Source organism: Argopecten irradians, chromosome 14 (genome assembly GCF_041381155.1).
Source record: "Argopecten irradians isolate NY chromosome 14, Ai_NY, whole genome shotgun sequence".
Classification (NCBI taxonomy): domain Eukaryota; kingdom Metazoa; phylum Mollusca; class Bivalvia; order Pectinida; family Pectinidae; genus Argopecten; species Argopecten irradians.
In genome coordinates, this window is record NC_091147.1 from 5,386,640 (window position 1) to 5,414,136 (window position 27,497).

The 27,497-nt window shown below is 33.7% G+C and overlaps 1 protein-coding gene across 1 annotated transcript; it reads right to left on the bottom strand.

Moving 5' to 3' along the window:
* LOC138307795 (WD repeat-containing protein 44-like) lies at positions 1–27,493 on the bottom strand. Its single transcript, XM_069248680.1, is given in 22 exon segments — positions 1–3,639; positions 4,193–4,320; positions 4,695–4,810; positions 5,162–5,263; positions 5,676–5,861; positions 8,553–8,675; positions 8,958–9,059; positions 13,663–13,704; positions 13,706–13,737; positions 15,603–15,738; positions 16,487–16,567; positions 16,824–16,885; positions 17,600–17,673; positions 18,465–18,560; positions 19,201–19,337; positions 19,826–20,026; positions 20,147–20,299; positions 20,719–21,306; positions 22,362–22,434; positions 24,040–24,098; positions 25,489–25,537; positions 27,225–27,493. Coding segments are annotated over 22 exon segments (2,781 nt in total). The 5' UTR covers positions 27,287–27,493; the 3' UTR covers positions 1–3,460.
* Between the last annotated feature and the right edge of the window lie 4 nt (positions 27,494–27,497).

Genomic DNA, 27,497 nt, shown 5'->3' on the forward strand with positions numbered 1-27,497 from the left:
TTGGTAATGAAATAATCTTTATATAAACATGATCAAGTTGAAACGATATATTCATCTTGTAATTCAAATGTTCACTTTTAGGTATTGATGTTTCCAACATTCATATTGTTTAACATTCTTATATTATTAGGTATACTAAACAGACATTGGACTACATTGCATACAGATAAAGCACAAATAACTAAAACCTAGGCTGTAAACAGTGTGTAATCTATATAGCATACACGGTTGCTGTACTATGTACCCGACAGGAATTTCTAATGTTTACATTACCTACCAGTATTATGTTTATATGCTTAAAACACAATTAATAGTAATAATGATTCTATTACTCATATATTTCTGTGGGTCTGTAGTCGTCATTTTTGTATAAAAAAAATCATAAAGAATTTCAACACTGTCCTGAAGTCCAAAGTCCAAATGAAGGAATATCTGATTTAAAGTCTACAGGATTGTGTGGTTTAAATTTCATCTGCACGTTTTGGCCAAAACACCTTTGAATTTACCTGTAAGCATTTAATTGTTCATTAATTTGATGAATTTGAATAGTCCTTTATTTCTTAAATTGACTATTCTTAATTGATATTTCTAGTTCAATAATTTATCATTTTTTTTAGTTTTGTAAGTTTTTAACAGTCTGATTGCAAGAACCAGCTGGTTCACAGTTGCCGGACATGTAAAAACTATAAAACCATTTAGCTAATACATAGTACAAAATGGTAAAAACCTTAACATATAAGGATATACTGGTGGCAATATGTCTAACTAGAATTTGTTTTACATGTAGATTACATGTTGAAATTAATCCAAAATGTTATTTACAAAGCAGCACAATAAAGACAAACAGAAAAGCTGAATTTCAGGAAGATATTAGCTGGATATATTTTAGAAAATACCATAATTTATCAATTTCTTCAGCAGTAATATAACCAACAATTGAGAACTGTAACTGGTTTCGTTTATTGTTTTCTTGTGCCTGAAAAATACCATATTGAGAACTTCATAACAACTTAAATTAAACAACTTTCAAATTAACACATTGAAGTTTTAACATTAAGCATGGCAATTTCTGTCAGTAGTCCTTTCTTTCAGTATACATGTACAAAACCTGTTGTATATAAATATATAGACATATCACACGGTCACACACACACTAATACAATTCTTTGGGAAAAGTGAAAATATTGCACATCATCCTTTTTCCTTGTCATTTATCAACAATTTCGACAAGGAAATGCTATACAAATACATATAATGTATAAAATTGAAATGTTAATACCTATTTATGGCTTTGGATAGAAATGAAACATTAAGTCCTTAGAAATCTGCAAGTTATTCGGGTTTACATTTTTTATGAATAGACCTTCTCACCCGCTAAATATTAAATTAAAGCAACATATATACAGCACTATTATACAGATAGAGAGTTTCTGTTTTAATTTTCAAGTAATGACTTAAATTCAAGAGGTTTGTTTGGATATATAACTACCTCAGTAGCTTACAAAGTAGTTAACGAGATTATGCTGTCAGTCTGCTGACAATGATAATCAAAATACTTTAATTGTTATACTGATGACAATACTCGAATTTTAAGTGCAAAAAAATATACCTATTTAAAATAATTGATGAATTTTGCCAATAAACACATATTGGACACATTAAGTAATGTACATTTCTAATTATTTCAAATGAGGCCAACTCTCACTGGTGAGCGAGATTATGTTTTTCTACCCTCGGCATGCCAATTGCAAGGGCGTAGTGAAAAAGAATGACTTAATACTATATAGTTATAAAATGCCACATATTTTTCGACTATTTTGCAGAGTTGATAGAAACACACAAAAGTGCATTAATTACAAACTTATATCACTGAGATAAATAATAATAACATTTTGTGGCTAAAACGAAATTAAACTATTACGAAAAAAGTTAAAAATATTGTAAGGTCATCGGATTTCTATCTAGCTAAAAATAAATCAACATGTAATGTAATAATAATACACACCGACCAAACTAGGTCATTTAAAGTAATGCTATTTATATAATTATATGATGCAACTTTTAATTATCCTGTTTTGTCATTTAGATTATGATTCATATTATAGACAACTTTTATCTTTACTTAGTCTCGCTTGAACAAAACATTAAGTGCATGCCTGGGAAGAATTTAGTCATTGTTTAACCATGAAAGGTCTTCAACTATTATATCATAATCATATTTTAATCCAAAACATATAATTTAATAAAGAATCAGGTTATTATATTTTTTACAAATTCATTTTAAATAGTGTTCAAATAAATAGAAAACACAGGATAAACACATCAATTAATATCTGATTCATATAAATCATTACTAATTAAGTATGATTGCTTCTTATACCCTAATTTTCCTTACATGGACATATAATAATGCATTATGCAACATTTACAATTACACGATAATTACATAATATTATTTACTACTAAAAACGTGGTACCATAACACTATTTAATTAGTTTTTATTTAAATTTATCATATTCAACAATCCTCATTTTTATAGCGCTATTTTCACAGAGCAAAATAATGCCAGAGGATATACATCATATACATAAAGCATACAGTTTAGAGGTTTTACTGGTGCAGTAGAGCATGTTGGTGTATTTTCTAAAATAAATCCCATGAAATTAAACTTTCACTTTAAATACATTTTCTAACTACATGCATTTTCAAGAATTGAAGGCAAAAAAACAGTATTGAGCAATTCTATCACAGACTGAAACATATCTCTCACTTAATAAAAAGTTTTGCATATTAATATGTACATTTAATTTATTATCATGCTAACCTGTAATAAAGTAATGAACTTCAACATCCTTGTTAGATTTATCAATCCTTGTTGGGAACATTTGAGCTATTAACTTGACGCAAAAATAATGCCAAAAGAATATCTATTCTACTATCCGATACATATGGGTAACTCGTTAGATTTTACTAATCAGATGAGCGAGTCATTTTGAGACTTTAACCAGAGTTAAATTGTCACCTGATGTGGACAGTAATGTGTTCACTCTTTCATCACTTTTACAATTCTATCAATTATTACACACTTGTTTAAGGTTCACAGTAAAACATGTAAAACACCACACAAGGGACAGCGAAAAAATGTCTTTATAGTCAGGTTGTCTCTATACACAAGGTGACTTGTGTTACAATTGGCTGTATTGGACTCTAGAAAGTGGTCTTATTAAGCAGGTTTTTTTTAAAAAGAGGTGGTCACTATGGTATGTCCTGGTGGTCAGTTTCAGAGATCAGTTTGATGTTAAAAAATGTTCAATGCCATCATGGTCGCTGTTGAATCGAAGCTTTGTTGATTCTGACGTGGTACACTATCAACTCCTCATGTAGCAGTTTACAGAGTGTGGAGTTGGTACCATTCTGTAGCTCCTTTATAATGTCACAATGGAGTGGCTTGGTACCTCATTATTGTGATGGTTGAGTGACTGAGCTGGTGTTCTGTACGACCTTAATCGCCCCAGAGAAGTCAGCCGTGACTAACACTTGGCTCCTGTTATCCTCGTCCTTACTGGCTTGTTGAGACGGTGCCATTAGGAGACAAGGATTTGGGGCAAATATGGCAGCTGTGACCACAGCGTTATGTACTGAAAACAATGTTGGATCAGGGGTTAAATAATGATAAAATTAAATCCAAAATGAAGCATTTTTATTATACGTTTTGCATTGGAAATAAAATATTACATTACAAGAAATAAAATCTGAAGTGAAATTTCAATATAATTTTTCCTGGAAAAGATAAACTACTTTATTTATTTAAAATCAATTATTAAATGAAAATATGCTTTCAACAAAACATATTTATGTGATAATTAATGAATGTTTTTGATGGTAATAATGTTTAATTTAGATTGTATGGTTTAAAGGTAAAGGAGATTACTAAATGAATGGTTAGCAAATTGAGTACATTTTATTATTTTAAAGTTTAAATAAATTTGTTACATACATCTGAAGTTTTTTTCCTATCTTCTCTCTCTTTTTTTTTGAATTCTTTCAATATTTTTTTTCAATTCAGTATAATATATTTATGCATCATATTTCAAGTAAGAAATATGTCAGAATAATTAAATTGTTTACCATGCAATCATATCTTCATTATATACGAGGAATTCATGACTACTGTAAGATGTTTTGTCTAACCTTTAAGAGCCTCCCAATAATCGTTACGATCCCGTCGAGCGGATGAGAACTTGTAGTACTCATGTTGGGTCTTCCATATGTAAACAAAATGGTCCTCTGATCCACACACAATGTATCGGCACTTAGGACTGCAAAATATAATGCAAAATATAAATATTCACTGATAATATGCTTTGTGAACATGTATAAATCAATTCATCTCCACCAGCCATCTAAAATATTTTAAAATAAAAGAATACAAAACATGATATCATCGTAATACTTCCTGCATAATATTAAAGTAGGACATTTAAAATTAGCATGATAACCATGATAACTGGATATATTTCTGTGAAAGCAATTTGGCAATAGGCTTTAGAGTCTGTAGAGACATATTTAACATAATCTACTAAATTCAAATTAATGCAAGTCAGTAATCAGTTACACAATGTGACCTTGAGGTTTCCACTTTTCTTGTTTCTGTTTTAAAAGCACACTGTATTACAGCAATAACATTTGATACCTAAAACTGGCTTTAATCTGGCTGCTATTGTTAGCTCCACCTTTGTATTTACAGGTCAAGGTCAAATCTCGAAGGTCATACATCCTGATCCTCGAGTCGTTAGAGGTCACCAGTACCTAAGGGAAGTATAGCACATACAGTTCAAAGTTCAGAGGTCACCTGTATATAAGGGAAGTATAACACAGTTCAGAGTTCAAAATGACTCATGTGTACAATTCATGATGCCCTACATCAATCACTTTTTCTGTGCATCTCATGTGAAATGTAAAACTATTAACATCATTGATATATCCATATAGTAATAAAAACTTTCTTTAATGCAATGCGTCACATGGAAATATGTTGCCCTTCCACCAAATAATCTCTCAGACTGATCATAAAATACTTGACATAAGATTTTTGGTTCTATCCCCCCAACCCCCAAGATTTTGTTCCTCCATTATTTGGGGAGATGTAGATGTACTTACCTTATCCTCACCAGGGAGAGGTTCGATTCCTGTGATTTTACGACCCCTGGCATTTTTACCCCGTGTGGATCGTACATGGATCTGTGTGTAGTACTTCAGTTGCTGTAAACAAATAATGAATACTTAACAGTTAAGCTATCATCAGTACTGTGTGATGTTACTGAAACAATAAGGCTATCATATATGTTTTGACATATTGTTAAATATGCAAATTAAGTAAAACATTATTTATAAAATAAGTTAGTACAATGTTTTAAGTCTATCAGCAAAATTTTTCAGTTTTATTTAGTACTAAATGGATCTGTCTCCAATTTCATGTACAGGTTTCCCCTAAGTTGGTAATAAATCATTTTACGGTCAGTCTTTCAGCAAAATATTTTTACAGACTACAAATAAAACATTGCAGTCTATAATATGATTTTTATGGCATAACAACTCTTTCGGACAAACCTACAGACACATCTGCGTTTAGTTTTGATAACAAAATTAGCCTATGATCTATGAGTTTACTGACCTCTGTATTGTAGAATATACACTTCCCGTCGTAAGTGCCAGCCACAGCGAATTTCCCATTGTGACAGAAGTTAGCTGTGGTGATTAAACAGTTCTGTGCCTCATTCCACATTGTTACTTTCTTTTCAGGAATATTCCACAGACGGAGTTTTCCATCAAGTGATCCACTCAAAAAGTATCTGTCATCCTGTTAAAAAGCAAAAAAATATCTATTGGATATGTCTGTACCAGCAAGACATCAGTTTTCCTGTCTCCATATGAAATCAGAATGGAAAAGGGCGGGACATTATATCTCTATTTTATTGTGGAGCTTTAACTACTTATTCATACTGTTATCACCTATATACCTCCACCTACAACTAGATTATATTCAGTTCATACTGTCAGCGTTTAGTCATCTTGATATAGGTGACTGAATAGTTTGCTCAGCTCTACAAAAAGATAAATAGGATGCTAGTGCTTATTAATTAGAAAATGCACACTCATAAATCATATTCTCACTAGGTATGTTTCATAGAGGATCTAACAACATCTCATAAGAAGACATGTTTTAAATTTTTCATTTTTTGGTCATTTTTTATAATTTTTTATTTACATGTTCTTAATTATTCTCCCTGTACTTATACTGTATCAACTGCATACTCTCCATCTAGCTACATGTACATCAGCCCTGAACACTCAGCATTCATGTAACTAACTATATTCCTTATGCAACTGACTACATACTCAAAAAAGAATACTTAAAGCTCGGCAATGTATTTCAAAATATTTCCTGTCATGGGGTATTCCCAGATCATCTATGAAAAAGACTTAAGGTAGTCTGATAGCTGTATACTCTATACAGGAGACGATGACAAAGTCTATTATTATACCTCTACTTTAATTACGCTAAATAAAAGTTACTTGATTAAATTGAGTAGCTCCCTACTTTTTTTCCAAAACCCTCGCTCATCTGTGTGTTAGTCTTTTGAACTAGCACACCCCTGGAAGCTAGCACACACCCGGACTCGGCTATTTCCGTTTAACCAATTAGAATCGAGGTGGGCGGGACTTGTTACCGATCACTCCATCAGTTGCTAGGTGATGTAAAAATTGGGTGGAGCTAGTTTCCGATCACGCCATCTTTGTTGACATACTCAGACGACGTTAGTATCGATTGGAAACCGTTTCCCTCGAACTTGCCTATTAGACAAGTCTATTATTATTTTTTAATATACCTCTACTTTATTTACACTATATAAAGATACTTTGTTAAATTTACTAGCTCCCTGCTTTTTCCAAAAACCTCTCTCAGCTGTGTGTTACATTTTCAAGTAAGATTTTACTTTGAATTTATTTTGGCCTTTTATTTCGGATTATTAATATACTAGCTTTATACCGTTTTTCCTCATTATAAGCTGTGTGTTAGTCATCGAACTAGCACACCCTTGGAAGCTAGCACACCCTTGCACTCGGATATTTCCGTTTAACCAATCAGATTTGAGGTGGGCGGGACTTGTTTCCGATCACGCCATCAGTTGCTAGGTGACGTAACAATTGGACAGAGCTAGTTTCCGATCACGACATCTCCGTTGACGTACTCAGACGACGTTAGTATCGATCGGAAACTGTTACCGAACACGTCGTCATGTTTATCTTGTAAGTGAGAGGCTTGTGATAAATGTAATGGGGTCAGAGGACAATACATTTTACATGTGCGTACAGTTGTTATGTATATATTTAGGCTACCTGTAAGTGGTTAACGTCTCGGAATTTCAACAATATTTATATATAAATTTAATATTATGCCTAGTAGTATAAATGTTGAAATATCGAGAAATCATAGCGGAATCAAATTTTAACCTGCGGTTTGAATAGAAGCAAAACAAAACGGACATGGATTAACAGTTATCATCTCGGAATAGTTTGTATGTTTGAAGATTACGTAGATCGTTTACAATGTAAAATTATCTCAATCTCCAATGGCCATTGCCATACGTGACAGGAATATATACATGTAGCGTATGAAAGAAATATATTTTTAGTGTAATCATAGCTTTTGTATGTATCGGTATCGGCCTCGGGAAATAGACAAGTCTCGGGAAACCAGAAACTTGCTATATCCCTCAACCCCATACTTTAACTGTATAATACCTAACCAAGTATGGAAGACAATGGCAGTGACAAAGTCTATTATTATTCTATAACTACCCGAGGATGGAGGACGATGGCGGTGACAAAGTCTATTATCATTCTATACCTACCTGAGGATGGAAGATGATGGCGGTGACAAAGTCTATTATTATTCTATACCTACCCGAGGATGGAAGACAATGGCAGTGACAAAGTCTATTATTATTCTATACCTACCCGAGGATGGAAGACAATGGCAGTGACAAAGTCTATTATTATTCATACCTACCTGAGGATGGAAGACAATGGCGGTGACAAAGTCTATTATTATTCTATACCTACCCGAGGATGGAAGATGATGGCGGTGACAAAGTCTATTATTATTCTATACCTACCTGAGGATGGAAGACAATGGCTGTGACAAAGTCTATTATTATTCTATACCTACCCGAGGATGGAAGATGATGGCGGTGACAAAGTCTATTATTATTCTATACCTACCCGAGGATGGAAGATGATTGCGGTGACAAAGTCTATTATTATTCTATACCTACCCGAGGATGGAAGATGATGGCGGTGACAAAGTCTATTATTATTCTATACCTACCCGAGGATGGAAGACAATGGCGGTGACAAAGTCTATTATTATTTTATACCTACCCGAGGATGGAAGACGATGGCGGTGACAAAGTCTATTATTATTCTATACCTGCCCGAGGATGGAAGATGATTGCGGTGACAAAGTCTATTATTATTCTATACCTACCCGAGGATGGAAGACGATGGCGGTGACAAAGTCTATATGCTGGAATGTACACAAACACTCACGACGAGATATGTGCCACAGGCGCACAGTCTTGTCCATGGAAGAGGATAAAATAAAGTAATTCTGGAAGTAAAATTTAGAAATAAGTACATGTATCAATATATCTATTAAGTATTTTTTTTTTTGCTATGTTATAAATCTAGCAGAGAAAATCAAATATTTATATTGTAATCAAGAAATGAACTTGATAAAAGTTTAATATGTCCACAGATTTTAGAAGATTTCCTGGTAGTACTATAGCCAATACATCTCTGCTAACCAATACATCTTCTCTGGTATAAGGTAATAAATATGTATATATATAAAATATTTGATTATAACGTGTAGAAAACTAAGATCACTGACCTTTGACCAGGAAACATCCAGGAGGTCAGCAGAGTGTCCTCTGTACGTACAGAAAGGCTTCGGCATAAAGGGAGCTAACTCCTCCTCTGTGCTGCCTGAGGCCTGGGAACAGTATGAAGTATCAATAACATGTAAACCATATAGAATTATCTGAATGTTACATAATTATACAAATTTTATATCTTCCTATGTTTCATTTATTTTTATAATGAGAAAACGTCTTACAATTGAAACTTGCTAAATGGAATGTTTTCTGAACTGGAAAATCTTGTCATACTCAAAAGAATTTTGCAGGTCCAGATCAAACTCCAAAGTTTATTTTCAAGTACATTTAATTACAAGTAGTCTACAGTGATAAACATTGTTCTAATTGACTCCAAATTACAAGTAGTCTACTGTGATAAACATTGTTCTAATTGACTCCAAATTACAAGTAGTCTACAGTGATAAAACATGATAAACATTGTTCTAATTGATTCCAAATTACAAGTAGTCTACTGTGATAAACATTGTTCTAATTGACTCCAATTACAAGTAGTCTACAGTGATAAACATTGTTCTAATTGACAGTGATAAACTGTCAATTACTCAATTACAAGTATCTACAGTGATAAACATTGTTCTAATTGACTCCAAATTACAAGTAGTCTACTGTGATAAACATTGTTCTAATTGACTCCAAATTACAAGTAGTCTACAGTGATAAACATTGTTCTAATTGACTCCAAATTACAAGTAGTCTACTGTGATAAACATTGTTCTAATTGACTCCAAATTACAAGTAGTCTACAGTGATAAACATTGTTCTAATTGACTCCAAATTACAAGTAGTCTACTGTGATAAACATTGTTCTAATTGACTCCAAATTACAAGTAGTCTACAGTGATAAACATTGTTCTAATTGACTCCAAATTACAAGTAGTCTACAGTGATAAACATTGTTCTAATTGACTCCAAATTACAAGTAGTCTACAGTGATAAACATTGTTCTAATTGACTCCAAATTACAAGTAGTCTACTGTGATAAACATTGTTCTAATTGACTCCAAATTACAAGTAGTCTACAGTGATAAACATTGTTCTAATTGACTCCAAATTACAAGTAGTCTACAGTGATAAACATTGTTCTAATTGACTCCAAATTACAAGTAGTCTACAGTGATAAACATTGTTCTAATTGACTCCAAATTACAAGTAGTCTACAGTGATAAACATTGTTCTAATTGACTCCATTTATTATATTGACTCAAATTACAAGTAGTCTACAGTGATAAACATTGTTCTAATTGACTCCAAATTACAAGTAGTCTACAGTGATAAACATTGTTCTAATTGACTCCAAATTACAAGTAGTCTACAGTGATAAACATTGTTCTAATTGACTCCAAATTACAAGTAGTCTACTGTGATAAACATTGTTCTAATTGACTCCAAATTACAAGTAGTCTACAGTGATAAACATTGTTCTAATTGACTCCAAATTACAAGTAGTCTACAGTGATAAACATTGTTCTAATTGACTCCAAATTACAAGTAGTCTACTGTGATAAACATTGTTCTAATTGACTCCAAATTACAAGTAGTCTACAGTGATAAACATTGTTCTAATTGACTCCAAATTACAAGTAGTCTACAGTGATAAACATTGTTCTAATTGACTCCAAATTACAAGTAGTCTACAGTGATAAACATTGTTCTAATTGACTCCAAATTACAAGTAGTCTACAGTGATAAACATTGTTCTAATTGACTCCAAATTACAAGTAGTCTACAGTGATAAACATTGTTCTAATTGATTCCAAATTACAAGTAGTCTACTGTGATAAACATTGTTCTAATTGACTCCAAATTACAAGTAGTCTACAGTGATAAACATTGTTCTAATTGACTCCAAATTACAAGTAGTCTACAGTGATAAACATTGTTCTAATTGACTCCAAATTACAAGTAGTCTACTGTGATAAACATTGTTCTAATTGACTCCAAATTACAAGTAGTCTACTGTGATAAACATTGTTCTAATTGACTCCAAATTACAAGTAGTCTACTGTGATAAACATTGTTCTAATTGACTCCAAATTACAAGTAGTCTACAGTGATAAACATTGTTCTAATTGACTCCAAATTACAAGTAGTCTACAGTGATAAACATTGTTCTAATTGACTCCAAATTACAAGTAGTCTACAGTGATAAACATTGTTCTAATTGATTCCAAATTACAAGTAGTCTACTGTGATAAACATTGTTCTAATTGACTCCAAATTACAAGTAGTCTACAGTGATAAACATTGTTCTAATTGACTCCAAATTACAAGTAGTCTACAGTGATAAACATTGTTCTAATTGATTCCAAATTACAAGTAGTCTACTGTGATAAACATTGTTCTAATTGACTCCAAATTACAAGTAGTCTACTGTGATAAACATTGTTCTAATTGACTCCAAATTACAAGTAGTCTACAGTGATAAACATTGTTCTAATTGATTCCAAATTACAAGTAGTCTACAGTGATAAACATTGTTCTAATTGACTCCAAATTACAAGTAGTCTACAGTGATAAACATTGTTCTAATTGACTCCAAATTACAAGTAGTCTACAGTGATAAACATTGTTCTAATTGACTCCAAATTACAAGTAGTCTACAGTGATAAACATTGTTCTAATTGACTCCAAATTACAAGTAGTCTACTGTGATAAACATTGTTCTAATTGACTCCAAATTACAAGTAGTCTACAGTGATAAACATTGTTCTAATTGACTCCAAATTACAAGTAGTCTACTGTGATAAACATTGTTCTAATTGACTCCAAATTACAAGTAGTCTACAGTGATAAACATTGTTCTAATTGACTCCAAATTACAAGTAGTCTACAGTGATAAACATTGTTCTAATTGACTCCAAATTACAAGTAGTCTACAGTGATAAACATTGTTCTAATTGACTCCAAATTACAAGTAGTCTACAGTGATAAACATTGTTCTAATTGACTCCAAATTACAAGTAGTCTACAGTGATAAACATTGTTCTAATTGACTCCAAATTACAAGTAGTCTACAGTGATAAACATTGTTCTAATTGACTCCAAATTACAAGTAGTCTACAGTGATAAACATTGTTCTAATTGACTCCAAATTACAAGTAGTCTACAGTGATAAACATTGTTCTAATTGACTCCAAATTACAAGTAGTCTACAGTGATAAACATTGTTCTAATTGACTCCAAATTACAAGTAGTCTACAGTGATAAACATTGTTCTAATTGACTCCAAATTACAAGTAGTCTACTGTGATAAACATTGTTCTAATTGACTCCAAATTACAAGTAGTCTACAGTGATAAACATTGTTCTAATTGACTCCAAATTACAAGTAGTCTACTGTGATAAACATTGTTCTAATTGACTCCAAATTACAAGTAGTCTACAGTGATAAACATTGTTCTAATTGACTCCAAATTACAAGTAGTCTACAGTGATAAACATTGTTCTAATTGACTCCAAGTTACAAGTAGTCTACTGTGATAAACATTGTTCTAATTGACTCCAAATTACAAGTAGTCTACAGTGATAAACATTGTTCTAATTGACTCCAAATTACAAGTAGTCTACAGTGATAAACATTGTTCTAATTGACTCCAAATTACAAGTAGTCTACAGTGATAAACATTGTTCTAATTGACTCCAAGTTACAAGTAGTCTACTGTGATAAACATTGTTCTAATTGACTCCAAATTACAAGTAGTCTACAGTGATAAACATTGTTCTAATTGACTCCAAATTACAAGTAGTCTACAGTGATAAACATTGTTCTAATTGACTCCAAATTACAAGTAGTCTACAGTGATAAACATTGTTCTAATTGACTCCAAATTACAAGTAGTCTACAGTGATAAACATTGTTCTAATTGACTCCAAATTACAAGTAGTCTACTGTGATAAACATTGTTCTAATTGACTCCAAATTACAAGTAGTCTACAGTGATAAACATTGTTCTAATTGACTCCAAATTACAAGTAGTCTACAGTGATAAACATTGTTCTAATTGACTCCAAATTACAAGTAGTCTACTGTGATAAACATTGTTCTAATTGACTCCAAATTACCAGTAGTCTACTGTGATAAACATTGTTCTAATTGACTCCAAATTACAAGTAGTCTACAGTGATAAACATTGTTTCTAATTGACTCCAAATTACAAGTAGTCTACAGTGATAAACATTGTTCTAATTGATTCCAAATTACAAGTAGTCTACAGTGATAAACATTGTTCTAATTGACTCCAAATTACAAGTAGTCTACTGTGATAAACATTGTTCTAATTGATTCCAAATTACAAGTAGTCTACTGTGATAAACATTGTTCTAATTGACTCCAAATTACAAGTAGTCTACAGTGTGATAAACATTGTTCTAATTGACTCCAAATTACAAGTAGTCTACTGTGATAAAACATTGTTCTAATTGACTCCAAATTACAAGTAGTCTACAGTGATAAACATTGTTCTAATTGACTCCAAATTACAAGTAGTCTACTGTGATAAACGTTGTTCTAATTGACTCCAAGTTAACAAGGTTATGTTACCATTATCATTGTCAGTTACAAAGTCAGGATTTTTTTTTATTGGTTCAATAGGAGTTGACATCAAATGGTTTGTGTTGACCTAGTTATCAGGAGACACAGAGAACTACAAACTTCCTTACCAGTAAATCAGACGCTGAGTTCTCAGACGTTGCTGAGTTTAAGACTTTCCTGAGATGGAGCTGGAGATACCCGCACTGTAAAAAATCACCAATAAACATTTCAAAACTAAAATAATCTTACATGGACAGTTATTTTATGTGCCATTCATAGGGGGTTATTCTTAAACCATTTGTGTGAGAGAGAAGGGAGACATGTATAAATATTAATTAGAAAATAGACAGAAAATACAGTAATATTCTAGCAAAAGGGTAAATGATAAAATCTTTACATAAATATATTTTTTTTATTCATTAAATGGCAACAAGCAAATTTGTGGAATTTCTATCCCTCGCTTCAGGACATATTGTAGGTAAACATTATTGAGGTTAGGTTTAATCTTGGTTGAAACATGAAAAAATAAACTGAAGTCTTATTCGGAAGTAAGATGTGTAAAATAATGTGCGCTGAAAGTGACTATTTAACTTGGCTGATCTCTTAAGGCATTTAACTTCGATACTAACTTTTAAGAAAATCGGTTTACAATTGTTACAATTATTGCACAGGGAATGGCAGAAAATGACGTTTTTAGCACATCAAAGGGCCATAACTCCACTACATAATGTCGGCCAAAAGTGGCAATTGAACTTGGCCAAGCTCTTAAGGCATTTGACCTTGTTACCAAGTTTGAAGAAAATTGGTTAATGTTTATTAGAGTTATTGCAGGGAAATGGCAGAAAATGATTTTTTTTTTTAATAAATCAAAGGGCCATAACTCTGCTAAATAAGGTCTGTCGCAAGTGGCATTCAAACTTGGCCGAGCCTTTAAGACATTTAACTTTGTTACCAAGTTTGAAGAAAAATCGATTAATATTTATTACAGTTATTTTAGGAAGTGGCTGAAAATGAATTTTTTTTTTAATTGAATCAAAGGGACATAACTCTGCTTTTAACATTGTTACCAAGTTTTAACAATAGTAGTTTTAACATTTGTTAGTTATTACAAAGAAACTGCAGAAAAATGACATTTTTAGTAAATTAAAGAGCCATAACTCTGAGAAATACCATCTGCTGAACGAGTTGATTGAACCTGGCCAGGCACTTAAGGCATTCAACCTTGTAAACCAAGTGTGAAGAAAATTGGTTAATATTTATTACAGTTATTGTATGTAAGTGACAGAAACTGACTTTTTTTATTTAAGCAAAGGGCCATAACTCCGCTAAATAAGGTCCGTTGGAAGTCACAATCAAACTTGGCCGAGCCCTAAAGGCATTTAAACTTGTAACCAAGTTTGAAGAAAATTGGTTTACATTTGTTACAGTTATTGCACGGAAACGAAGTGTTACAGACAGAGACAGACGGACAGACAGACAGAGAAACCCAAATTAATATCCCCTGTTTCGGAGAAAGCGGGGGATAAAAATATCTGTTTTAGGATACGCAGTGAAACAGGTCATCAATCGTACTGAGTTTGAACATATATCAATATATTGAATATGTACTTACAACATTATTCAAGGTGTGCTAGATTAGATACAATATTACATTATTCAATGTGTGCTAAAAACAATATATCATTATTCAATAAGTGCTAGATACAATATTACATTATTCAATATGTGTCAGATACAATATAACATTATTGAATGTGTGTTAAATACAATATTACATTATTCAATGTTTTCTAGATACAATATAACATTATTCAATGTGTGCTAGATACAATATTACATTATTCAATGTGTGCTAGATACAATATTACATTATTCAATGTGTGCTAAAAACAATATTACATTATTCAATATGTGCCAGATACAATATAACATTATTGAATGTGTGTTAAATACAATATTACATTATTCAATGTTTTCTAGATACAATATAACATTATTCAATGTGTGCTGTATACAAACATATTTAATAAGTAGGGAGGATACAATGGTTTAGCCAGACTGCACTCACCATCAGCATACTTCTGCCGCATGTCATCAAAATAAGTGGACGCAGACTTGATGACCCAGATCCTTAACATGCTGTCCTGTCCTCCTGTAGCCAGCAAACGGCCACACGGAGAAAACTTCATCGTCCAGATTGCCCCCTGTATAAATACATATGTACTATAATATACAAATATATTCTACTTTACACAGAAAGTATACATATCATTATGTCAATGTTATGACTATTTTTCATTTTTTAGTGAAATTCGAGATGGTGGCCATCTTGATGACGTCGTAACCGAAAGTTCATTCCAACTTATGCAATGTTAACATATTGATTTATCATCAGTGGGTCATAAGGTTAAGAAAAATATTGGTTCGGAGGTTGTTGTTTTTTTTTTTTTTTGGGGGGGGGGGGGGGGGGCTTAAAAGGGTAGATGTAAAGTTTAGTTTGCAGAGATAAACTTTTGAAAATTAACTTGGAACGCGATATTCATTAAAGTAAACCACACGCAAAAGAAAGTTGGTTTATAGTTACATGTATTAGTTTATATAGCCAGTCTATTTAACAGACTGAATACAAAATTATTATCTAATTCAAAAATAAAAACAGACAGGTAATCAAAATATCAATTACTTCTTATAAACAAGAATTAAAGTAAATTGCACTCGTTGAATTTTACTGACAACATCGGAGTTGAAACAGAACACACAAGTATATATTGATTTATTCATGAAATTTCTGATGCTTCAAGGAAGATACCTCTAATATTATAGTCATAGCAGAATCAAATAACAGGTTAACAAAAACAATTCTGATGTAAACAGGAGAAAAGATCAGTATTTTCTATCCTGGATTTCTTGCTAAGAGAACAATTAAATAAATAATGTAACACACAAACTTACACTATGGGTTCCACTAAGATCCTGTAACATTCGTAGCTGTTTAAAATCATAAGGCCCCTTGTTGTTGTTAGACGCCTTGATCTAATAACAGAAAATCAATCATTTTTGGTGATATTCATTTGCTTAAAATGCTCTTAATAGGATAATAGCCTAATACAGAAAACCAAACCAGTCATGAAATTTAAATCATTGTAAAACAGAATACCAGGTAGAGTTTTTCAGGTTTTTTAATCATGATTCTAGATATTTTTTTACAGACAGAAATCAGAGTTTACTTGGCATTAAAGACATGAAAAGAGACAATTAAAATTAATGTGATGATCTACTGCTGACATACCTTAAAGATCTTCCCGTCTACCGAGACTTCTTCCTCCACTGCCACATCATCACTGTGTAACACTGTCAACATACCAGGTACATGTACAGATATAGTTATCAAAGTAAAATGAACAGAAAATCAACTTCACCTCTCTGGTCGTATGTTTCTATAGGAACTATTTTTTTCTTTTTGAAAACTAACAGTTGACACCCACAAGTTTTGACGAATTTAGATGGAAAAAAATAATCAAAAGGCATTGGCAAACGTGAATAATGCTACTAACTGTTTATAAAACAATAGTTACAACACAGAATTAAATAGGAATTGTATAAATTCTTGTTTCAAATATATCATGTATGTTTTAATAGACGAAAATTTTCTTTTACAATATTGGTAATATTAAATGGTGAATAACTTTTTTTAAGTTCTTGCTTCATCAATATAGAAATTACAGCACATATAAAAGTCAATTTTATCTCTATGTTTGTAGGAACATAATAGCACTTTTAGCTGTCATTATATCATGATGAAGTTTCTAGTCAGAGATAAGTGTTTAATTGTTTAGTGGTGGGTTATTGTTTTCCTTTGATCAACTACTTTGAGCTTAACCAAGCTAACAACTTGTGTAGTAGACTAGTTTTCTGAGCAATCCTGCTCAGTATTTCTTTCATCATTTTCCAATAATAATTACATTATTTCTACTTTTTTTACTTTTTATGTAGTTATTGGTAGAATAAACAATAAATATGATAACAAGTAAATATATTATTGTTTTAACTTGATAATGCTCTCACCAGTATCAGCCATATTTTTCACTTTACTCATGGTTTTACCAACTTTCTTCCCAATTATCTTCCTCAGTCGGGACCTAAAGAATTAGCAACATTATAGTATCAATGATATGAAAATAATAAAATTACATTAAAAATTGTCAACAATTGATTCAAATATCTAATCTTATACAAAATATGATTTTTTGATAATGGTTTCATTTTACCATTACTTTACAGTATGACCATAATTGAGTCACGAGAGTTATCTACCCCTTTTTCTTTACACCTTAAGTGTTCAGACAGTTACTTACCCCTTTTTCTTGACACCTGAGTGCTCAGACAGTTACTTACCCCCTTTTTCTTTACATCAAAATGTTCAGATAGTAACTTATCTCTTTTTTCTTGACATCTGAGTGTTCAGATAGTTACTTACCCCTTTTTCTTGACACCCCAGTGTTCAAACAGTTACTTACCTCTTTTTCTTTACACCCAGGTGTTCAAACAGTGTTCAAACAGTTACTTACCCCTTTTTCTTGACATCTGAGTGCTAAGATAGTTACTTATCCCTTTTTCTTGACACCCTAGAGTTCAAACAGTTACTTACCCCTTTTTCTTTACACCCGAGTATTCAAACAGTTACTTACCCCTTTTTCTTGACACCCGAGTGATCAGACAGTTACGTACCCCCTTTTTCTTTACACCCGAATGCTCAGACAGTTACTTAACCCTTTTTCTTTACTACCAAGTGATCAGACAGTTACTTACCCCTTTTTCTTTACACCCGAATGCTCAGACAGTTACTTACCCCCTTTTTCTTTACACCTGAATGCTCAGACAGTTACTTACCCCCCTTTCTTGACACCCCAGTGCTCAGACAGTTACTTACCCCTTTTTCTTGACACCCGATTGCTCAGACAGAGACTGTGTATCCTCATTGTCTAGTTGGTCACGGTGATGATGATCATCCTTCAGGCTCCCATCGCTGAAACAAAACCAAAACCTTAAAATACAACATTAGGCCCACCTTTGACCCCTTTTGACCCTGCCCCTCAGGCCCCTAGGGGGTCAGCCCCATCATTTGTACAATTTTCAGTCAGTAGCCCATAAGGATGCTACCAGTCAAATTTTGTTGAAATCGACCAGCAGTTATGGAGAAGAAGTTGATTGTTGACGGACGGACGCCGGACGCTGGACGCCACGGCTTCGGACCAGGTGAGCTAACAATACAATCACCTGACCTTAAATTCACAATACCTAAAGCTGACCTCTGATGTACTGTGACCACAGATTCCCCTCACTGTTACAATAAACATATTCTGGACAGATACATAACCTTGCCCTCTGACTAAGTAAACAGAATATAATACAAACAAAAAATATTAAGACTTTACTCAACTTAACATATACAATCATTATGGTAAATTTTACTATAAAGCGTTATATACTACAGGAAATGGCAGTAAGATGGATTGTAATTCACACTGTCAGGTACATGAATGGAGGTGGGGTGTGAAACGTTGTCTGCAGACTTCCGACTAGTGAACGACCAAGCCCTCTCCAGAAGCTATTAATACCAATAAAACTTAAAGATTCTTTCCTTTACAGAACCAGTCATATGTTACCTATGGTACTCTTTCGTTCTCTTGATGAGGTGAAGGTCCAGTGGGTTAAGCCCCTTGGGGATTTTCTCCTCAGCAATACTTAGTGGAACACTCTCCCCTGTATCAAGGTTCAGTACTCGGATGGCCTGCAGGATCTCCTTTTAGTGTATAAAACAAGTGTAATAGGAAAATCTTTTAGATTGAAAAGAATATTATATCACAATTGCTGACAAAAAAAACCTAGAAATCATTCAGAACTGGTCCTGTCCAATCCAAATTGGCCCTTATTGGCAGCAAATGAGTAATATGTGATTTTATTTCAACTATTTATAAACAAATGGTGCATTGCACTATGATTCATAAGTCTAACAAGAATAAACTCTATCGATACTCAAAACTGAAAAGTACATTTCTACGAAAACTTTAGAATGCCCTGATGCTATTACAGTTTAACTTTAAACACTTAATTGTGCTGCTACCAAGACACACAATCAGAAAGGAAGTGGTCCCTATGGGGATCACATATCAGAGATGCAGGGTCCTCATATGTAGGAGGCTTTAAATGTGTGAGGTGATATAATAATTCACATTTCTATATGTATAACGTAATTACATAAAAATGTGATAATACACCCCTTGAGTTTACCTTGTCTGAGAGAAGTCGACCAGAGTTAGATCGCGGCCGGAGTGTTTCCTCCCCAGTAGAACTGTGGCCCTGTGAACGAAGTCGTGCTCCTCCTTCTCCGTCTACTTTCTCTGCTCCTTCTCCATCTACAGACGATGGCAGACTGTCATATTTCTGTCTCGGTGAATCATGATCAGAATTTACAGCGTCACGCTCTGCATCCTGCTCACAAATAAAGGACAGTCTTGATTGTACTGCAGACTGAAACTAGGACTTCTGTAATCAATGTAATTGTAATGGCTAATCTGTCATAACTGCCCCTTCAAAGCCTATGATACTTACCTCAGCGTTGATGTGACGAGCCCCACCCAGAGCACTGTGTAGATCCAGGGCGTACTCCAGCTCCTTAGTCAGGTTGTCTACTGTAGATGTTGGTGTGGGTACAGGCAGGCCCTGTGGCCCTGAGTGCCAGTCTGAGGTACCTGTCTGACTCAGCTAAAACAAACTCCAGCCAATATATATGTGTTCTTATATTTACAATTCCTATAGTAACACAGTGCAATCATATTCATAATGCATCGTATAATACATCACAAAGTATTGTGATAAGTCCATAAGTAAGCACTAGTCATTTGTAAATCACTCACTGCATTAAAGATTTAAAAGATTCTAAATTGTTTGCTATTAACATGTGCTGTTACACACTAAATGATCAATGTTTAAACCTTGAGGATTACCTGTTGATATGATTGACATTAATGCCCACCACACTGCAGACATTTTGAATTTATATAATCTATATTGTATAATAACTGCCAAACGCTAACATTTTCAGGCCTTCAGCCCATCTTCGCCGTTGATTGTTTTATTGACTTGGTTACATTATCATATCTCTATATATATACACTGCTTACCTCTCCGCTAGATCTTTCACTTTTCTTTTTCCTCCGAGGTGGAGCTTTAGGTTCCTCCAAGGCTGCAAATTGTGTCTGCTCTGGTAAATCACCTTCCACAAGTGTTGTGGGCGGAGTTCTAGTTTTTGTACTACGTACAATATCAGGTTCATTTGTATCATCAACATTTAGTTTGTCTACAATGCCGTCACTTTCTGAGACACACCTCTCTGCTAACTGCTCCTCTGTTACTTGTATATGTGGAATCTGTTTGTTAGGCTTTTCCTTGTCAGGAAATGAAGTAGTGATATTATCAGAATAGTCTTGTGATTTTCTATTTAAGATTTCTGAACCTTGTGCAGACAGACGATTTGAGGAATATTCAGGTTCTTTGGTAACAGTGAAGGATGATGGTTTTCCGTTAGAAGAATCTGAGTCTTCGTCGGCAGGTGTGTTCAACATCTCGTCATCAGTGTCCGAATCGTGATAAAGCTTGAGGTTGTCCATACCTGTTAACACTCCTCCATCTTTATCATCGGTCATCCTTTGTCTCAGATCTTCTAATCGTTTCCTCCTTTTCTCATTCTCTTTAATTTTGCTATCAATCACCTGTTATATAATTAAACAACTCCATTGATGTAACCATTTTTTGTTTCATTCAATAAAATGAAGTGTTAGTATCTATTAGAGTACTAAAGCTTTAACAAGAGATCCCAGAGGGATCTTGGCACCCACCAAAGAATGACCTATGTCTGACAATGGAAAGAGGGATCTTTTCCTGCTTTTCAGACTTTCGTTACTTTTTTTCATTACTTTCTGATCATGAGAAGCTGTGAAATCTAAGATGGCCGCCGGTTGGCCGATCAGTCCCATAGGTACTATGCAAAACTAAATTCCAATCGGAACCTACGCATGGAATATGAGAGATATCCCTTTAATTATTGCTGACAAATAGCGATAACTATCAAAATTCAAGATTGCAGCCGGTAGGCCATCTTGTTGAACGATTGGTTCTTAAAATGCAATATGCACAACTAGGGCCCTAGTGGAACCTACATATGAAATTTGAGAAAGATTATTTCAGTACTTTCTGAGAAATAGCTTTAACAAACTTTAACTATCAAAATCCAAGATGGCCGACAGTCAGCCATTTTGTTGACTGATCAGTCCCAAAATTTAATATGCAAAACTAGGGGCCTAGGGGAACCTACATATGAAATTTGAAAAATATCCCTTCCGTGCTTTCTGAGAAATAGCGGTTACAAGAATTGTTAACAGAGGGACTGTAGGACGGACAACAAACCACGGACGAAAGGCGATTTGAATAGCCCACCATCTGATGATGGTGGCCTAAAAATGTAAAAAAAATCCCAAGTGAAAGACTAATAATAGCACAATTAAGCTGATTAATACTGTTTACATTCATAGAATATAACATTTTCAATATTGTCTTTCCACTGTGCAGGTTTTATTACAATAGTATTGGTTTTCTACATATCAATTACCCCGGTATTGACCAGTAGTTATATATACATACAGGTAATTGTATTTAAAAATTTCAGTACCTGGTAATTAGACTTCTAATATACATGTATTGCTGTATTACTTTGGCATGTAACTTTATTCTCAGATATGATTACTTTAAATTTGATCTTTAAATTTACCAGATGCTTTTCTTCCTTCTTTTTCTGCAGCATTTCCAGCCGCTTCATGTATTCTTCATCCTCCTTCATTCTCCTGTTAAAATATTCATAATATAAAACAAATTTTCCCCAAAAGTATATTCACTAGGTTACATAGCAAATATTCAGTACAATTGTACGTGTTTGACAAGCCAACAAGCCTACAACCATCCCAATAGTACATGTATGACAAGCCTACAAACATCTCAATAGTACATGTATGACAAGCCTACAAACATCCCAATAGTACATGTATAAAAAGCCTACAAACATCCCAATAGTACATTTATGAGAAACCTACAAACATCCCAATAGTACATGTATGACAAGCCTACAAATATCCCAATAGTACATGTATGACAAGCCTACAAACATCCCAATACTACATATATGACAAGCCTACAAACATCCCGATAGTACATGTATGACAAGCCGACAAACATCCAAATAGTACATGTATGACAAGCCTACAAACATCCCAATAGTACATGTATGACAAGCCTACAAACATCCCAATAGTACATGTATGACAAGCCTACAAACATCCCAATAGTACATGTATGACAAGCCTACAAACATCCCAATAGTACATGTACAACAAGCCTACAAACATCACAATAGTACATGTATGACAAGCCTACAAACACCCCAATAGTACATGTATGACAAGCCTACAAACATCCCAATAGTACATGTACGACAAGCCTACATACATCCCAATAGTACATGTATGACAAGCCTACAAACATCCCAATAGTACATGTATGACAAACCTATATACATCCCAATAGTACATGTATGACAAGTCTACAAACATCCCAATAGTACATGTATGACAAGCCTACAAACATCCCAATAGTACATGTATGACAAGCCTACAAACATCCCAATAGTACATGTATGACAAGCCTACAAACATCCCAATAGTACATGTATGACAAGCCTACAAACATCCCAATAGTACATGTATGACAAGCCTACAAACATCACAATAGTACATGTATGACAAGCCTACAAACACCCCAATAGTACATGTATGACAAGCCTACAAACATCCCAATAGTACATGTATGACAAGCCTACATACATCCCAATAGTACATGTACGACAAGCCTACATACATCCCAATAGTACATGTACGACAAGCCTACAAACATCACAATAGTACATGTATGACAAGCCTACAAACACCCCAATAGTACATGTATGACAAGCCTACAAACATCCCAATAGTACATGTATGACAAGCCTACAAACATCCCAATAGTACATGTATGACAAGCCTACAAACATCCCAATAGTACATGTATGACAAGCCTACAAACATCCCAATAGTACATGTATGACAAGCCTACAAACATCCCAATAGTACATGTATGACAAGCCTACAAAGATCCCAATAATACATGTATGACAAGCCTACATACATCCCAATAGTACATGTACGACAAGCCTACATACATCCCAATAGTACATGTATGACAAGCCTACATACATCCCAATAGTACATGTATGACAAGCCGACAAACATCCCAATAGTACATGTATGACAAGCCGACAAACATCCCATCTTATTATGGAATCGCTGATGAGTTTCAAACTTCCTGTCTTCATATTTTAATTATATGAAATTCCAGCATTATAAATTTAAATTAATTACCTTTCCTCCTGTTTTTTCTTCAACTCCAGCAATTTTCTTTCCTCTGCTTCTAACTCACTCTGAAATAGAATTCAAATTTCAAATAAATCATGATGTTACAACATGGGGGGCGGATTGTCTGAATATAAGTCCTTTTAATGGGTTTTATTAGGTTTGATTAGTTAAATATCCTATCATATATTAACAGCCAGGGTCATTTACAAGGATGTGCTGGATTAAGATGGTGGAGGAAAACTAGATTACCTGGAAACAAGAGATCCCAGAAAAAATATAAAAGTTTTTAATGCTAAAATAGAATAAATGCTTAACAAGGTCACTGTGACCTTTTTTGAATTTTTCATCAGTTTTCTGAACTGAACTTCACAAACCCAATATTTACAGGCATAACCTGCAAAAAAATGTTATCTATATTCTAATTTTTAATTAATTAGGACTTAAATAAATGAAAATGTGAATTTTCACCCTTTGACCTCTGAAATTACCATGAGCACAGAAAAAATTGGATATTCTGAATATAGCATACAATATGCAGCTGGCCCTAATGTATCTTTATGCAAAATATTTTACTTATCCCTGAGTGGCTGTAAAACAGCCAAAAGTGATACCCCTGCTTTGAGACATATACCTTCAGTATTTTCTGAGAAATAGCGGTAACAATTTTCAATGGTCAAAATCCAATATGGCGTCTTGTCAGCCATCTTGTCCACCAATTGGTACCAAAATGCAATATGCATAACAATGGCCCTATATATATATAGCTAGGGGAGCCTGCACATGAAATTTGAGACAGATCCTTTATTACATTCTGAGAAATTGTGATTACAAACTCTAACTATATATATGCGGCCATCTTGTTAACCGATCAGTCCCAAAATGCAATATGCACAACTGGAGGGCCTATAGGGGAACATACATATACAATTTGAGACATATCCCTTCTGTACTCTCTGAGAAATAGCGGTAACAAACTTTAGTTATCAAAATCCAAGATGGCTGCCTGGCGGCTATCTTGTTGACCGATTGGTCCCAAAATGCAATATGCACAACTAGGGCCCTAGGGGAGCCTTCATATGAAATTTGAGAATGATCCCTGCACCAGAGGCAGAGCAAGACTTAATTGTGTTAATACAATCCATATATATGTATGTGGGGACATCTTACATGCAGCTGGTTTACCACTTTTCATGGGCATAATAAAATAACGATACAGTCAAACTAGGGTATACATACATTTAATTGATCATTACGCTATACTCATCAAATGACTGTACTGTACTGCTGATTTAAACCATATACCAGATAGAGATATCTGCTGATCTATCATTGACTTCTACCTGTCTCATCTGGGGTGAATATAATGACAACGTTAGTAGCCCCTGGAATATCGAAGATGGGATTTAAACCATCTATAATATATACTAGATATATCTGCTGATCTATAAAACTTACCATTCCAAATGACTCCTCTTGTATGCCGCCCATTCCTGGAGGCATTGTGCTGAAAATGAACCAAAACAATTGATCGTCAATCAATGAAAATGTTGATATAAAGCTATTTTAATTTAACTATCATGTATCAACATGTATTGATTATCACTATTTTTGGTAAAAGTATTTTATTTTATGGTATAGGAAAATAACCCGGCATAGGAAAAATAACCCTCGTAAAGTATCATGGGTGTATATATATGCATATAGCTCTTAAGATCAATATGTACATTTGTACAATAAAGAATACATGAGCAAGATACAATAGCTACCAGTAGCTAGAGTCAATGAAATGACTACCGGGTAAATGCTAAGTTCTATTTGGGTTTTTTTTAACAAAAGCAACCAATGCTTATAATTTGTTCTGGATTATAAATCAAATTTTCTAGTTTTTCAAAAGATTTTTTATTATAATTTTTTATTTTTATTATATATGTTGGATAATTTATTCTCTCGACGACCCACGACTATTATAATTATAATTCTTCTACGAAACTCAGGTATTGTGGCGGGTGTCCGGCGCTACCACAAATGGCATTTATAGAGGGCTACTCGCAGAAAGGTACGGAGATACACACTATGATGGCTGTCCGCGCCAGTCCACGACCAGCTTGGAAAAATGCTACATTAATGATTATGTTCTATGATTATGATTGCCAGATTGGTTCATTGATTGATAATTTCAAGGACGTATATGAGAAGGATAAGTCACACTGGGTTTTGGGGAAGTCCAAGGCAGGTGCTTTTGTGTTTGTGCACTGACCGAGACGTTGGGCGACGACTGATTTTCCTTTGATATCCGCCGGCGCAGCCTTTGATGTAGCTTGCAGGTGCGAGGGTTACCGTCTTACTTTCTGAAGCGGGGCCGTCATTTCATGAGCTGTCGATTATTTTTAACGAAAATTTAAGACATATCCTCTAAATATTTCGTCTTTAAAGCAAGTAATATACGTCGTGAAATTTAATAAAGTTTACAATGGTGTTTCGTTTGACTCGATAAGACAAGTATTTGTTGAGAAAAACGGTTTTTATTCTCGGTTCATAGGCGTCTCGCGTGGTGTTTAGTGATGTAAAGAGACAGTCACGAATCCTTCTCACTTATAAATCCTTGATAATTTGTTCAATTAACATGTAATGTAACATATGACATGAGTTTGACATTCTGTCAATAATACATAGTATAAATATATAAAAAATACTCCTATATACTATATAAAAACAAGTATATATGGGTATCTTTTATATATTTATATTCTATATATTATTGACAGAACGTTAAACTCCTGTGGTTGCATCCTTGTTTCGCTTATTAGATCTACGTACATTTGTTAATTAAAAAAAATATATATATATTGCTCCCAATTATTAAGAAATCGTCTATACATATAGATTCTATGTGAAGTTTGATCTCTCTAGTTCAATCACAGTGTCATATTAATCAAGTTATTCAGCAGTTCAGTGTATTAAAAATTTGATAATTTCCTAATTTCTTGTGCATCAATCAGTTTCTCATATAAATGTTCTTCTGCTTCTGCCATTTGGGTATCCCCAGTCGACGTTCCGACAATTTTGATACCTTGTTAATATATATTTATATGTTAATATATCTGACATATTATATACGAGTTGTATATAGCTATTGTAGAAGTGGCCTAATGGCAGGTATGGGCCGAGTTGACTAGGTTTGTCTGTCATACTTTTTTCTTGGTGTGCTGTCCTCCGCATCGTAGAACTCGTCCAACTCGCTATCCGACGACATGCTGACTGAATGTCTCAAATAACACAACTTACAAATTACATGATGAAACGCTGGTTAAAATAAAATACATTTAAATAAACGTGAAGTTGACCAAATTTGGTTACACATCTCTGATTTGGTCAAAAATCTTCCTCCCTCGTCGCCATACTTGTTTTTTCGGAAACTCTCGAGAGTTTAGTTCAAAAGAATGGTAAACCCCGAGGATTACGAA